Source organism: Babylonia areolata, chromosome 14 (assembly GCF_041734735.1).
Source record: "Babylonia areolata isolate BAREFJ2019XMU chromosome 14, ASM4173473v1, whole genome shotgun sequence".
In the NCBI taxonomy this organism is placed as follows: Eukaryota; Metazoa; Mollusca; class Gastropoda; order Neogastropoda; family Buccinidae; genus Babylonia; species Babylonia areolata.
Window position 1 is genome coordinate 6,969,396 of NC_134889.1, and position 15,000 is coordinate 6,984,395.

The 15,000-nt window shown below is 43.9% G+C and overlaps 1 protein-coding gene across 3 annotated transcripts in view; it reads left to right on the top strand.

Moving 5' to 3' along the window:
* LOC143289785 (cytosolic phospholipase A2-like) overlaps positions 1-15,000 on the top strand; it is a 99,244-nt gene that overhangs the window by 51,748 nt on the left and 32,496 nt on the right. For all 3 annotated transcript variants that reach the window (XM_076598916.1, XM_076598915.1, XM_076598917.1), the window contains 3 exons: positions 1,323-1,347; positions 7,723-7,804; positions 12,745-12,891. In XM_076598916.1, coding sequence (XP_076455031.1) covers positions 1,323-1,347; positions 7,723-7,804; positions 12,745-12,891 — 254 coding nt within the window. The remainder of the gene's footprint in view (positions 1-1,322; positions 1,348-7,722; positions 7,805-12,744; positions 12,892-15,000) is intronic.

A 15,000-nucleotide genomic window follows, 5' to 3' on the forward strand; every position in this document is an offset into this window, starting at 1 on the left:
TTTCTACACAGTTTTGCCAGGAACAACCCTTTTGTTGCCGTGGGTTTTTTTATGTGCGCTAAGTGCATGCTGCACACGGGACCTCGGTTTATCGTCTCATCCGAATGACTAGCGTCCAGACCACCAGTCAAGGTCTAGTGGAGGGGAAGACAATATCGGCGGCTGAGCCGTGATTCGAACCAGCGCTTCAGATTCTCTCGCTTTCTAGGAGGACGCGTTACCTCTAGGCCATCACTCCACTATTAGCGCATTCATTGTTTTTTTTGTTGTTGACGTTGTTGTTTTTGTTGTTGACGTTGTTGTTGGTATTGTTGTTGATTTTTAAATATTTTTTTGATTACTGTTATATCGGTGGTCTTGTAGTTTGTCGTCGTTGTGGTTGTCCTTCGCTTTCGTTTCTCTTCTTTTTTCATGTTGTGTGGTATTGGACGATTTAAAAATAATTTAAAAAAATTCGACACTTTCATATGGATGTTTTACATGTTGATTGCTTCTTTTACTGAAGTCACGTTTGATGTTTTTGTGTTTGTGTTTGTCTACATTTGTTTCACGGCACCTCATATAATTTGTCTTAATGAGATAATAAAGTGTTGTTGTTGTTGTTCAAAATAACAAAAAAACACACCAAAAACCAGTTACATGCGTACTCTTTATCATAACAATTTGTTAAACTGATAAAACAAGACAAACAACACAACACACAAGCAAAAAGAACAGAGGAAATATTGAACTGATAATATTAATGAGAAGAAGAAGAGGGAGAAGAAGAAGAAGAGAGGAAGAAGGCGACGTGACACATAAAAAAGAGAAAAGAGTACATTTTTCATTGGAGGAAGATAAAATAAAATAAAAAAGGGGGAGGGGGGTGGCGGGGGGGGGGGGGGGGGGGGTGTGGAGGGCGGGGGGGGGGGGGTGCATTTTGTAACAACACTTATTGGACGATTGTTACTTGTATTGCTGTTGTTTCTGGGGTTTTTTTTTTGTTTGTTGTTGTTGTTTTTTGTTGTTGTTTTTTTTGTTTTGTTTTTTTCTTTTTTTTTTTGGGGGGGGGGGTGGGGGTGGGGGGGAGGTTAGTAATTTTTTTAATGGCTTTCATTGTTGTTTTTCTTTTTGACGACGACGACGACGATGATGATGATGATAATGATGATGATGGTACTTTACATATGTTACATATCTTGTTTAGAAATTTCGATTCATGTTGTTGGGTTAGGCCTTTGTCATAAATTCACTTTTTTTTAAACGATAGTAATGTTAAGCTGAAATTAATGAACAGCATGCTGACGTAACTGACTGAAGCCTGATATCTTTGGTTTGTGCAGGTTTGACCCTTTCCAGATCTTTGAGGTAACCCGCTGTGTGTGTGTCTGTCTGTGTGTGTGTGTATGCTCGCGTGTCTTTCCCTCTGATTGATAACGAAAGGAACAAGCAAGTAAATTGTACATGAACGAGCTTACAAACGCATACATAAATAAACAACTGAATAATCAAACAAATTGACAAATAAATGAATAAATGAATTTCTTCATAGATAAATGAAATAGCAATGAATGACTAAGTAAACAGATAAATAAACAGACGAATGAATGAATAAGTAAATAAATAAATGAATAAATAAATAGACGAATAAGTAAATAATTAAATGAAGGAATTATATAAAAAAAAAGAAGATGAATGAATGAATGAATGAACAAATGGGTAAACAAATAGATGAACAAAAAGACTGGCTGATCCTCTTCGTGTACCACGGTTCCTCCAAATCCTCACAGAATGAATGAGTGAATAAAACAAAAGGATGGATGGATAGACGTTGTGATGGTCGAAGGGGTTACTACTACACTGAAATCAGCCAACAGACAGAAGGAGGAAGGAAGGAGATCATGGCTGAGAGAGTGAAACCAAACAGCTGATCAACAAAACTAAGGGAATCCCTACGGTCACTGAGTGAATGGATGAGCCGCTGTTTCATTCGTAATGTATTCTCTGAATGTTCCTCTCCCCCCCCCACTCACCCCCACCCACCACAAGCCTGCTTGTTTGTGTGTGTGTGTGTGTGTGTGTGTGTGTGTGTGTGTGTGTGTGTGTGTGTGTGACGGTGTCTGTGTTTGTGTCTGTGTCTGTGTCTCTGTGTACACATGTGTGTCTGACTTCGTGCATGTTTGTGTATGTGTGCATATGTATGTGTATGCACGCGCATGTCTGCGTGCGTGCGTACATGTGTATGTGTTCGTGGGTGAATGGATAGGGTTTGGTGGGAGGTCCGTGTGTGTTTCGTTGAAATATTGGAGACCCGTTGACGTTCGATAAATTGTTTATCAGAGGAGTTGAAGTACTGGAAACTCTAGGACGTTCAACAAAGACCCAGTGTTTTGAGGAGCTGAAATGTTAGAAATCGAATGACGTTAACCAAAGTGTTTAGAGATGTTGAAATATTGGAGACACAATGACGTCAAACAAAGTGTTTAGAGGATCTAGGAGGTGAACTATCAGAAACACAATGACGTCAAAGTGTTTAGAGGAGGTGAACTATCGGAGACACAATGACGTCAAAGTGTTTAGAGGAGATGAACTATTGGAGACACAATGACGTCAAACAAAGTGTTTAGAGGAGGTGAACTATCAGAAACACAATGACGTCAAAGTGTTTAGAGGAGGTGAACTATCAGAAACACAATGACGTCAAAGTGTTTAGAGGAGGTGAACTATCAGAAACACAATGACGTCAAAGTGTTTAGAGGAGGTGAACTATCAGAAACACAATGACGTCAAAGTGTTTAGAGGAGGTGAACTATCGGAGACACAATGACGTCAAACAAAGTGTTTAGAGGAGGTGAACTATCGGAGACACAATGACGTCAAAGTGTTTAGAGGAGGTGAACTATTGGAAAGCCGATGGCGTTAACCAGTCTTTAGAGGAGGTGAACTATTAGAGACCCAATGACGTCAAAGTCTTTAGAGGAGGTGAACTATTCGAAAGCCGATGGTGTTAACCAGTGTTTAGAGGAGGTGAAATGTTGGAGACACAATCACGTTAAACAAAGTGTTAGAGGGATTGAAATATTACAAATCCATTGACGTTAAATAATGTTGAAAGGAGTTGAAATATTAATAATTCCAGTGACGTGAAACAAAGTGTTTAGAGGAATCGAAATATTGAAAATCCAGTGACGTTAAACAAATTTTCTAGAGAGCACAATGTTCACTGAATATCCTTGGGAAAAAAATGTTCAAGGAAGAAAATAGTTTGCTGAAATAAGGCCGAAAAGAAACGAAATATTAACAAGAGAGGCAAGGCCTTCAAGACTCACTTGTGGCAAATTAAGTCCCCTAGCATTAATTACAGAGTAATTTCCCTTTTTTACTATCTGCACCAAAACGTTTGCAAAATAAATAAAAATTCCATGCTCAGCAAAAGAAGTTCCTGTTTGAACAAAAAAAATGATAATAATGACTCCTCTTCTTGTTGTGTCAGAATAAGAGGTCAAAGTGCCAAGTTTAGACAATACAAAAAATATAAATATAACAGTAAATGCAGTTTGCATATAATTAGGCTTCTTTTTTATTTTTTTTGTGCCCATCCCAGAGGTGCAATATTGTTTTAAACAAGATGACTGGAAAGAACTGAATTTTCCCTATTTTTATGCCAAATTTGGTGTCAACTGACAAAGTATTTGCAGAGAAAATGTCAATGTTAAAGTTTACCACGGACACACAGACACACGGACACACACACACACACACACACACACAGAGACAACCAAACACCGGGTTAAAACATAGACTCACTTTGTTTTCACAAGTGAGTCAAAAAGAAGATACTGCGCAGAATGATTACCACAGACAGAATCACTGTACAGTGATCACGGAACTACACCCAATCATTGACCCACTTTAACCCCTTACTCGCTGAACCAGGGTGAAACATACCAGTGTGGCGTCAGTCGAAACTGCAGCCACGAAGCGACGACTTTGTGAGTGCTTTTCAAGTGGTTCAACTGTTTTTTTTGCCGAATAACAGCAATGCGGTCCCAAGAGGTGGAATTCCAAATAAGGTATGACGACTGACATCCTGACCTGCCAGCTCTGATTTTATCGCAGTGGGATGACAGCCCTTCAATGACCAGCACGCTTGTCAGCGGCAGTCAGTGGGTTAAGTAACGAATAGTTAGGACTCAACACAGAGCGGTGATTTAACTCTCTCCATACGAACGGCGAAAGAGACGACGTTAACAGCGTTTCACCACAATTACCATCATCAAAATATTGCAAACGGAAGGCTCTTATACTGAAGAGGTGAATGTTGACAAAGAATACCACAATTCTGACGATGGAAGCTAAAGGTTGGGTCATTCAGACACCCACTGGACATCCGAGGGGTCTGTGTAGAGGAGAAGAGAGGACTGGCCGTACTGAGTGAGTTAAAACTGCACCAGCTGTCGTCGTGGCGAAGTGGTTGGCGTCGCGCCGGACAGACGGCTGGGAGGACGCGGGTTCGAATCCCAGCGGAGGAGGGGTTTTTAGGCCTGCGGCCTGCTGTCCCACCCATTGTTAAGTGTGGTATGGGCTTTAATGGGAGAACTAGGACCACGCGGTCGAGTATCATCCACTTCACGGATGCGTCTTTGGGTGTGTTGCTCTAATTTCCTGACCAACTCTGCAAGTGTCTGTATCTCTCGGGCCTGGTTGACGCCGGGACATCATTATGACAGGAAGAAGCGTAGAGTACAGCCTTGTCACATTGCCCCAGATCTAAAGGACCTCCGTAGCTGCAACGTCATTATTATCATCGTCATCCTCCTCTTAAAAACAAGTCCCAAATTATGTGGCCTTTCATACCCTGCTCTCAGGGTCTTTAGTGTCGGCGGATTCATGGGGGACTGTCGTTGGAGGGGGGTGGTAGCAGTCTCCATTCTGGGAGGGACGCTCACTCAGTCTGGCTTCGCGACTAAGCCATTATTGTCAGTAAGGGGGCTCAGCCACTAGCAGGTCTGCACATATGTTGACCTGGGAGATCGGAAAAATCTCCACCCTTTACCCACCAGGCGTCGTTACGGAGATTCGAACCCAGGACCCTCAGATTGAAAGTCCTACGCTTTAACCACTCGGCTATTGCGCCCGTCTAGTAATGCCACTAGTGCAGACGATTGGGCAGCAAAAAGAATATAAAAAAGAGATGATATAAAATAAATGAATAAGTAAATGAATACATAAAAAGAGATGATGTAAAAAAAAAAAAAAAAAATTGAAATGAAATAAAATTAAACATTAAAAAAGTGAAACTGCGTTTATCTGTATTTTTCCTTCCCACGCAACACGCTGCTTTTAGAAAGTGAAAAAAACAAACTGTTACTACCATATATATCCGTCCGTTTTGTTGTGACACCTCTTAACAGGCTTTTCCAGCTTCAGTTCCGGTTTCAGCTTCAGAGGAGAACCTCAAAGCGAGTGGGTTGATCCGGTATATACGTTTGATCACATGTCATCAAAAGAAAGGATGGGGGTGGGGAAAGGGGGATGGAAGGGGGTGCGGATGCCTGATGATGGGCGCAGTAGCCGAGTGGTTAAAGCGTTGGACTTTCAAACTGAGAATTCCGGGTTCGAATCTCGGTAACGGCGCCTGGTGGGTAAAGGGTGGAGATTTTTTTTTTTCTTTTTCCGATCTCCCAGGTCAACACGTTAAAGATCCTGTAATCCATGTCCGCGTTCGGTGGGTTATGGAAACAAGAACATACCCAGCATGCAGACCCCCGAAAACGGAGTATGGCTGCCTACATGGCGGGGTACAGAAACAAAACGGCCGTGCACGTAAAATGTTACATGAGTGTGAGCGTGTGGGTGCCTGAAATCTGATCGAATGACACAGGAAACGAATGATGAGCGCCCAGTGGCAGCCGTCAGTCGGCTCTACCCAGGTAGGCAGCCTGTTGTGCAAATGACCCCGTGTTTGTAAAGCGCTTAGAGCTTGGTCTCCGAGCAAGGATAGGCGCTATATAAGTATCCATATCAATTAAAAACCAACGCGTTGAAAAGATCCTGTTACGCGGGTTATCTGCCCTTGAGAGCCAATACGAAACTAAGGCTGTACAGAATGAAAGAGATGAAAGGTAAATAAGGAAAGGAATGACTAAATAAATGAATAAATAAATAAACCGATAAAAAGGAGTAAGATGACCACATCTCACAACTGCACCCATACATCGCCAACGTTTTGGTTGCAACCGGCTCTGTGAAATCAAACGTACACATGAATCAAAGGAAAGGGTTTTAACAAGTTCCCTAAATTCGGACCGTGTGTGTGTGTGTGTGTGTGTGTGTGTGTTTACAATTTTAATTGTGTGTGTTGTCTACAATTGTATGGGTTGTTTTTTTTTGTGTGTTTTTTTTTCACTTTAAGCGAGAAACAAAAGAGCAGAGGAAGTCTTTTTCTTTTCGTGTTATATATATATATATATTTTTTTTTTTCCTAAAAAATTTTTAAGTGACGCAACACAGGATATTTGTGTTTGCTTACAAACATATTGTGAGACGAATAGAGTATAGACTGGATTGTTGTATTAAAAAACAGTTTGTTTTTTTTTGGTTCAAATTATTTGGATTAAGTATGCATACATAAAGAGAATCTAGTGAACAGTTATGTATGGCGTCGCGACAATTCTTCACAAAGCTAAGGGAAAAGAAGGAGGAGGAGGAGGAGGAGAAGGTGGAGAAGAAGAAGGAGGAGGAGGAGGAGAAGAAGAAGAGGAAGAAGGAGGAGGAGAAGGTGGAGGAGGAGGAGAAGAAGAAGGAGGAGGAGGAGAAGAAGAAGAAGAAGAAGAAGAAGAAGAAGAAGGAGGAGGAGGAGGAGAAGAAGAAGTCGAAGAAGGAGGAGGAGGAGGAGAAGGTGGAGGAGGAGGAGAAGAGGAGGAGAAGAAGAAGAAGGAGGAGGAGGAGGAGTTGAAGAAGGAGGAGGAGAAGAAGAAGGAGGAGGAGGAGGAGTTGAAGAAGAAGATGAAGGAAGAGGAGGAGGAGTAGAAGAAGTCGAAGAAGGAGGAGGAGGAGAAGAAGAAGGTGGAGGGGGAGGAGAAGAAGAAGAAGAAGAAGAAGAGGAAGGAGGAGGAGGAGGAGAAGAAGAAGGAAGAGGAGGAGGAGTAGAAGAAGTCGAAGAAGGAGGAGGAGGAGAAGAAGAAGGTGGAGGGGGAGGAGAAGAAGAAGAAGAAGACGACACATGCACTGATTCACCATCTTCTTGTCCTTCCTCGTCGTCATCGTCTTCGTCCTGCTCCTCTTCCTCCTCTTCTTCCTCCTCCTCCTCTTCCTCCTCTTCTTCCTCGTCCTCCTCTTCCTCCTCCTCATCCCTCACTGGAGCGCCCACAAAAAAAGACCCAGTTACTGTTCACCAGATTCCTCCAGGTTTGTCGGGTGTGTGCTGGAGCAGAGCAGCATAACGATACGTGGATGATCGTTGGTGCTGATGATTGTGTTTAACTCACTCAGTACGGCCAGTCCTCTCTTCTCCTCTACACAGACCCCTCGGATGTCCAGTGGGTGGCTGAATGACCCAACCTTTAGCTTCCGTCGTCAGAATTGTGGTATTCTTTGTCAACATTCACCTCTTCAGTATAAGAGCCTTCCGCTTGCAATATTTTGATCGTGGTAATTGGGGTGAAACGCTGTTAACGTCGTCTCTTTCGCCGTTCGTATGGAAAGAGTTAACAATTCCCTCCGGACTGTCTGTCAAAACAGGTGTTCCACAGACCATGCACCTGTTTGAACGTCAGGGTTCTGCGAGGCAGAAAAATCACCAAAGGAAGAATGCAAGACTTGGGTAAGTATCATAGTATCTGTAGCTCAAGGAGGCGTCACTGCGTTCGGTCAAATCCATATACGCTACACCACATCTGGCAAGCAGATGCCTGACCAGCAGCATAACCCAACGCGCTTAGTCAGGCCTTGAGAAGATGAATAAATAAATAAAATAAAATAATCAAAAAAATAATAATTAAATTAAGTTTTAAAAAACTAAAATAACAAAAAATAAAATAAAATAAAATAACAGAAAAAAGAGTTACTTGGGTAAGAACGTTGAATCATACCAGAGAGCCAGAGAGAGGGAGACAGAAAGACAGACAGACAGACAGACAGACAGACAGATACACAGAAAGAAATAGAGAGACACAGACAGAGACACATAGAGACAAAGACAGAGAGAGAGGGGGAAGGGGGGCGGGGTTGGCATTAGAGGGAAAGAGGTGAGAGAGAGAGAGAGAGAGATAGGGAAAGGGGTTATGGAGGAAACTCAGAACAGAGTATAGAATCTTTGTCTTGTTTCACAATGAGGGTGAACGCATTCCTGATACCAGTGGCCCTAAAGTATTCATCACCAAACGATATTTGATTTATAAGAAGGAGAATGCATCATAATGTCACGTTAACTCACTCAGTACGGCCAGTCCTCTCTTCTCCTCTACACAGACCCCTCGGATGTCCAGTGGGTGTCTCAATGACCCAACCTTTAGCTTCCGTCGTCAGAATTGTGGTATTCTTTGTCAACATTCACCTCTTCGCTTGCAATATTTTGATGGTGGTGATTGGGGTGAAACGCTGTTAACGTCGTCTCTTTCGCCGTTCGTATGGAGAGAGTTAACCTGCCAGTTCTATATATATATAAAGCAGCGGGGAAAAATGATGGACAATACTTTTATCTGAAAATTACGTGGAACCTGAGGGATGGGGAGAGAGTGGGGTGGGGAATGGGGGGGGGGGGTGGAGGTTGGGAAGGGAGACAATCACCAAAAGAAGAACAGCGCGATTGCATTCTTCTGCATTTGTTTTTCAGCTTCGTTTTCTTGCCATTTTCGACTTGTTTTTTTCTTTCTTGTATTTTGTCGCTGTTGTTGTAGTTGTAGTTGTTGTTGTTGTTGATGATGATGATGTTGTTGCTGTTGTTTTCGTTTTCTTCTTCTTCTTCTTCTTCTTTCCATGTTTATCATTCTTGACATATAAAAAGACCAGTGCCGGTGTAAAACCGTATTCTGTATATATTCATATAGATAGTATAAAAGTATATTGCCCATTGTCATACAAGGAAATAAGCAATATACTAGAAAGAGACTTTTATAGGTGCTTGAATTCAAGTCTAAAACCTCGTCAGTTGACTCTCTCAGACTTTGGTCCGATTCGCAGACCAATTCTGAGCTTAGCTCTCAGACTATTATCAAATTCATTACGGACCAAGTATTGTTCTAATGTCAAGTGTTTATGCTTTAATAACCTGACAATTGAGCATATAATTTTTCACTGTAGCTTGATGAAGCCTTTTGTACACGAAAGTGTGTCTTCACAAGTGACTGAGAACGTTGATGTTTTTGACTTTTTGCATTCATTATCAGTTGTTTCGCTTGTCAGTTTAACGACTTCTCTTTTACGAAGTCCTTTAAGTAATTTCCTGTAACTGTATTTAGAAGGTTTTTTTTTGTTTGTTTGTTTGTTTCTTTGTTTTGTTTTTCTTTCAAATTTCACCCACATTTTTACCCTCATTTGCCCAGTTTCCCCAAACCCTCCATTCATCCACATCTCCCACCCTTTCTAACCGATAATACTCAGATGTATTCATAAATACTTTTACAAAATGTCTTCAATCACCGATATGTGTGACGGGACATTAAACAAAAATTCCTTCCTTCCTTCCGTATTCTGTTCCTGTTCCAAAATGCCCCCGCCCTCCCACCATTTCCGTATTCCATATGGATGGTTTTGTTGTTGTTGTTGTTGTTTGGGGGTGGCGGGGCAGGAGTGGGGGGTATCGGGCACTGGGTGAGGAAACAGAGAGGTCTCTAGGGCGTCAGGTGACGGTGGGTGAGGTGAGATGTTTGCCCATGGAAGTCAAACAAGAGGAAGGTGGCAGAGTGGTGAAGACGCCCATCTGCCAACACAGAGGTTCCGTGAGGAGGGTGTGGGTTCGAATCCCGCTCTCGCCCTGCCCTTTCTCCCCAAGTCTGATTGGAAATTCAAACTGAGTGTCTAAGTCATTCGGATGAGACGATAAACCGAGGTTCCGTGTGCAGCGCGCGCTTGGCGCACTGAAAAAGAACCCATGACAACAAGAGTGTTGTCCTCTGGCAAAATTCTGTCGAAAAAAAAAAGAAATCCACTCAGACAGGCAAATGATTATATGTGTGCATGCACACAAGGCCTGACTAAGCGCGTTGTGGGTTATGCTGCTGGTCAGGCATCTGCCTAGCGGATGTGGTGTAGCGTATATGGATCTGTCCGAACGCGGCGACGCCTCCTTGAGAAGTTGAAAAAAACTGAGGCTGACTGAAACTCAAAACAGGAAGCCACGCTGCGCGCGTCCAATCAATGTGTGTCAGGCTGACCTGATTTCTGCCAAGGGTCAGCCGTGACGGAGTTAAAGTACCTCCTTCACCCCTTCCTTCCTTCCTTCCTCCCCTGTCCTATCTACTCACCGGCTGTCTTCTTCCACGAAAGCGTTTCACACCACGAAATCCTCTTCCTTCTTGACTCCCTCTGTTCTGCCTGTCTCTTTGTGTCCGTGTCGCTCTCTCTCTCTCTCTCTCTCTCTCTCTCTCTCTCTCTCTCTCTCGGTCTGTGTGTTTGTGTCTGTCTGTCTCTCTCTCTGTCTCTCCGTGTCTCCTGTCTCTTCTCCCTCTCACTCTGCCCCCTCTCTCTCTCACCCCTCCTCTGTCTGCCCCCCATTCTCTCTCACTCTCCCCCTCTCTTACTCCCTCCCTCTCTCTCTCTCACTCTCCCCCCTTCTCTCTGTCTCACTCTCCCCCTCCTCTCTCTCTCTCACTCCCCCCCCTTTTCTCTGTCTCACTCTCCCCCCTCTCTCTCTCTGTCTCACCCCCTCTCTCTCTCGCCCCCTCTCTCTCCATCCTCTTTCTGTTACCTTTCTATCCCTCCTCTCTCTTTCTCACTCTCTCCCCTCTCTCTCCTCCCTCTCTCTCCCTCTCACCCTCTCTCTCTCCCTCTACCCCCCTCCTCTCTCTCCCCACTCTCTCTCCTTCTGTCTAGAGCTATGTGGCCTGTATAATTGTTCATGTTCTTTCATTTTATTGTATTTCATCACATCTTATTTTATTTTGTTTTTGTTTCATCACATTTTATTTTATTTTCCACATCATCCTCTACATCAAGGATTGAACTGTACTGTGCTGTGCTGTGCTGTATTGTACTGTACTGTACTGTGTTGTGCTGTGCTGTGCTGTGCTGTGCTATGCTGTACTGTGCTGTGCTGTCCTATGCTGTGCTGTACTGTACTGTGTTGTACTGTATTGTGCTGTACTGTGCTGTGCTGTGCTGTACTGTGCTGTGCTGTGCTGTGCTGTCATATGCTGTGCTGTCATATGCTGTGCTGTACTGTACTGTGCTATGCTGTACTGTGCTGTGCTGTCCTATGCTGTGCTGTACTGTACTGTGCTGTGCTGTGCTCTCCTATACTGTGCTGTGCTGTCCTATGCTGTGCTGTACTGTACTGTGCTGTGCTATGCTGTACTGTGCTGTATTAGAATTGAAATTTTTGAAACGCTTGTTCAAACTGAACAGAAATACTATGACCCAAATTGTTTATGGAGAAACTGGTATTTATCCAATTAGTGTGTTAGTGAAAATGAGATTAGTTCGATTTTGGACCAGCTTAGTAATATCAAACACAGAAAAATATTCTGGGAAAATATATTTGATATTACTTGACTTATATCGAAATGGTATTTATTCTTCAAAATGGATGAGTTGTATCAGACAAATTTTAATAGAAGCAGGGTATGACTGTGTTTGGGATGCTCAATTCTTCTTGGAGAGGGAATCTTTCTGCAAGAATGTCAACATTGCTTTGAGAGATAGTTTTCAAAATCTATGGAGACATGCTCTAGAGGCGAGTAGTAAATGTTTGTTTTATCGAAATTTCAAAAGTGGATTTGGTAGAGAAAAATATATAAGTCAAATGCCTGATAATTATGTTATCAGCTTCTTCAGATTTCGAAGTAGTAATCATAAGCTGGAAATAGAAACAGGGAGACACAAAGGCATACCACGAGAGTTACGGTTTTGTAAGGTTTGTAACATGTCTGTGATTGGTGATGAGTTTCATTTTATAATGGAATGTCCCAATTATGATCAGTTACGAAATAGATATGTTCCTAAAAAATATTTGTCTCCAAAATCGGTTTTTAATGTTTGTAATATGCTCAAAGGAGGCAAAAAAGTCATTTTAGCTGTAAGTAAGATGATTAGATTTGCAAATGTTGCCTAGTTATACTTTTGGAGTTAAAAGACATTTGTGTTTTCTCAACTTTTATGTGACATTGTTGTGTATTTGAAAATGTTTGTTGTGGGCACGAAAAGAATATTTTGCAGTAATCCTCCATACTCCAATAGGAGTGAAAGGATAATTAAAACTTGAAACTTGAAACTTGTCCTGTGCTGTGCTGTACTGTACTGTGCTGTGCTATTCTGTACTGTGCTGTGCTGTCCTATGCTGTGCTGTGCTCTGCTGTACTGTGCTGCGCTGTACTGTACTGTGCTGTGCTGTCCTGTACTGTACTGTGCTGTCCTATGCTGTACTGTGCTGTGCTGTCCTATGCTGTGCTGTGCTGTCCTATGATGTACTGTGCTGTACTGTACTGTACTGAACTGTGCTGTGCTGTACTGTACTGTGCTGTGCTGTCCTATGATGTACTGTGCTGTGCTGTACTGTACTGAACTGTGCTGTACTGTACTGTAACGTAACGTCCTGTTTTCCCCCAGTGGACACACCAGACCCCTACATCATCCTCTACATCAAGGACTCCCCCAACGGCTGGCAGCAGACCACGGTGAAGGACAACGACGTCCGCCCAATATGGAACGAGACCTTCTCCTTCTTCCTGGACTCCGAGAACGACAACGTTCTGGGTCAGTGGGGAAGGTCGAGGGAGGGAGGGAGGATGGAGGGAGGGAGGGGGTGTCTGGAGAGGAGGGAGGGAGGTGTGTGTGTTTGGGTGTGAAGGGGAGTGGAGGATTAGGAGTGGGGGTGGGGGCGGGGGTGCAGATTGTCTTTGTCCCTGTTTTTCAACGAGGTCTGGTTTGGTCGTGGGGCGTGTTGCTTTGCCTGAACTCATCACCAACATCATCCATATTCTTTACACACACACACACACACACACACACACACACACACACACACCCGGGACAGACATGAAAACGGAACCCTACTCCCCCCCCCACCCCCCAGACCCCCCAACGCACCCCCCACCGCCCCACACGCACCCACCCTCTTCCCCTCCTATAGTAATCATCAGGGAAGGCGTGTGTCTAACACGAACCCAGACGAACAGCCCGGAGGTCATCAACCCTCTTCAGACAGCCAGGACTCCCTCCTTCCCCCCCCCCCCCCCTCCCTCCCTCCTTAGAAAGTCTGACGGACCACACACCTGGACAGACAGACAATTAGGACTCCCCCCTCCCTCCCTCCTTAGAAGTGGTCTGGACGCTAGTCATTCAGATGAGACGATAAACCGAGGTCCCGTGTGAAGCATGCATTTAGCGCACGTAAAAGAACCCACGGCAACAAAAGGGTTGTTCCTGGCAAAATTCTGTAGAAAAAATCCACTTCGATAGGAAAAACAAATGAAACTGCACGCAGAAAAAAAAAATACAAAAAAATTGGGTGGCGCTGTAGTGTAGCGACGCGCTCTCCCTGGGGAGAGCAGCCCGAATTTCACACAGAGAAATCTGTTGTGATAAAAAATAAATACAAATACAAATACATGGCTAGTTAAATAAACAAATTGTCATGCACGTAAACAACAACAACAACAAAAATGTTGCATATGTGTGTGCGTGTGCGTGTGTGTGTGTGTGTGTGTGTGTGTGTGTGTGTGTGTACGTGCGTATGTGCGTGCGTGTCTGAAATCTGACTGAATGACACAGGAAACGAATGCTGGGCGCCCAATGGCAGCTGTCAGTCGGCTCTACTCAAGTAGGCAGCCTGTTGTGCAAAATGACTCTGTTGTTTGTGAAGCGCTGAAAAAAAAAAAGGTTTGGTCTCTGACAGGAGACAGGCGCTACATAAGTATCCATATCATCATAATTATCATCGTCATCAGCACCACCATCAACACCAATACCCAAGCACTGAAACAACCCGACCTTGCTGAAGCGCATGTCAATTGGTGCTTAAACTGAACGCTGCAAGAGCTGATGATTTCAGTATATATCCTCTTCCTCTGCATCCACTATCTAGGACGCTATTAGTCCATAACCCTTTCGCTGCAGTTTGAGCGGACGTTGCTGTAAATTTTTGTCGCGTGCGTACGTACGTGCGTGTGTGTATGGGGAGGGTTAAGGATGGTGGTGGGAGGATGGTAAGTGAGTGAGTGAGTGAGTGAGTGTGTGTGTGTGTTTGTGTCTGTCTGTCTGTCAATGTTTGTGTGTCTATGTTTGTGTCTGTGTTTGCGTGTACACTTGAGGGCCCGTTTACGTCACAGCTGCATCTGTTTCCGATTTGATAGATGTAGACCAAGTCAGTGCTCTCTCTCTCTCTCTCTTTCTCTGTATGTGTGTGTGTTTGTGTGTGTGTGTGTGCGTGCGTGCGTGTGTGTTGCGTGCGTGCGTGTATGTGTTGCGTGCGTTCGTGTGTGTGCGTGTGCATGCATGCGTGCGTGTGTGTGTGTGTGTGTGTGTGTGTGTGTGTGTGTGTGTGTGTGTGTGTGTGTGCGTGCGTGTATGTGCTGCGTGCGTGCGTGTATGTGCTGCGTGCGTTCGTGTGTGTGCGTGTGCGTGCGTGCGTGCGTGTGCGTGTGCGTGCGTGCGTGCGTGCGTGTGTGTGTGTGTGTGTGTGTGACTGTTGTTGTTGAAGACGTGAAGTGTGTTGAAAGTTCGCGCGTGCTCTTTGATGAAGAGAGATGCCCCTAGGAACAGGATGTTGAACCTTGCACACATCGTATGTTTCCGATTTGATAGATGTAGACCAAGTCTGTGCTCTCTCTCTCTTTCTCTCTCTCTCTCCCTGTATGTGTGTGT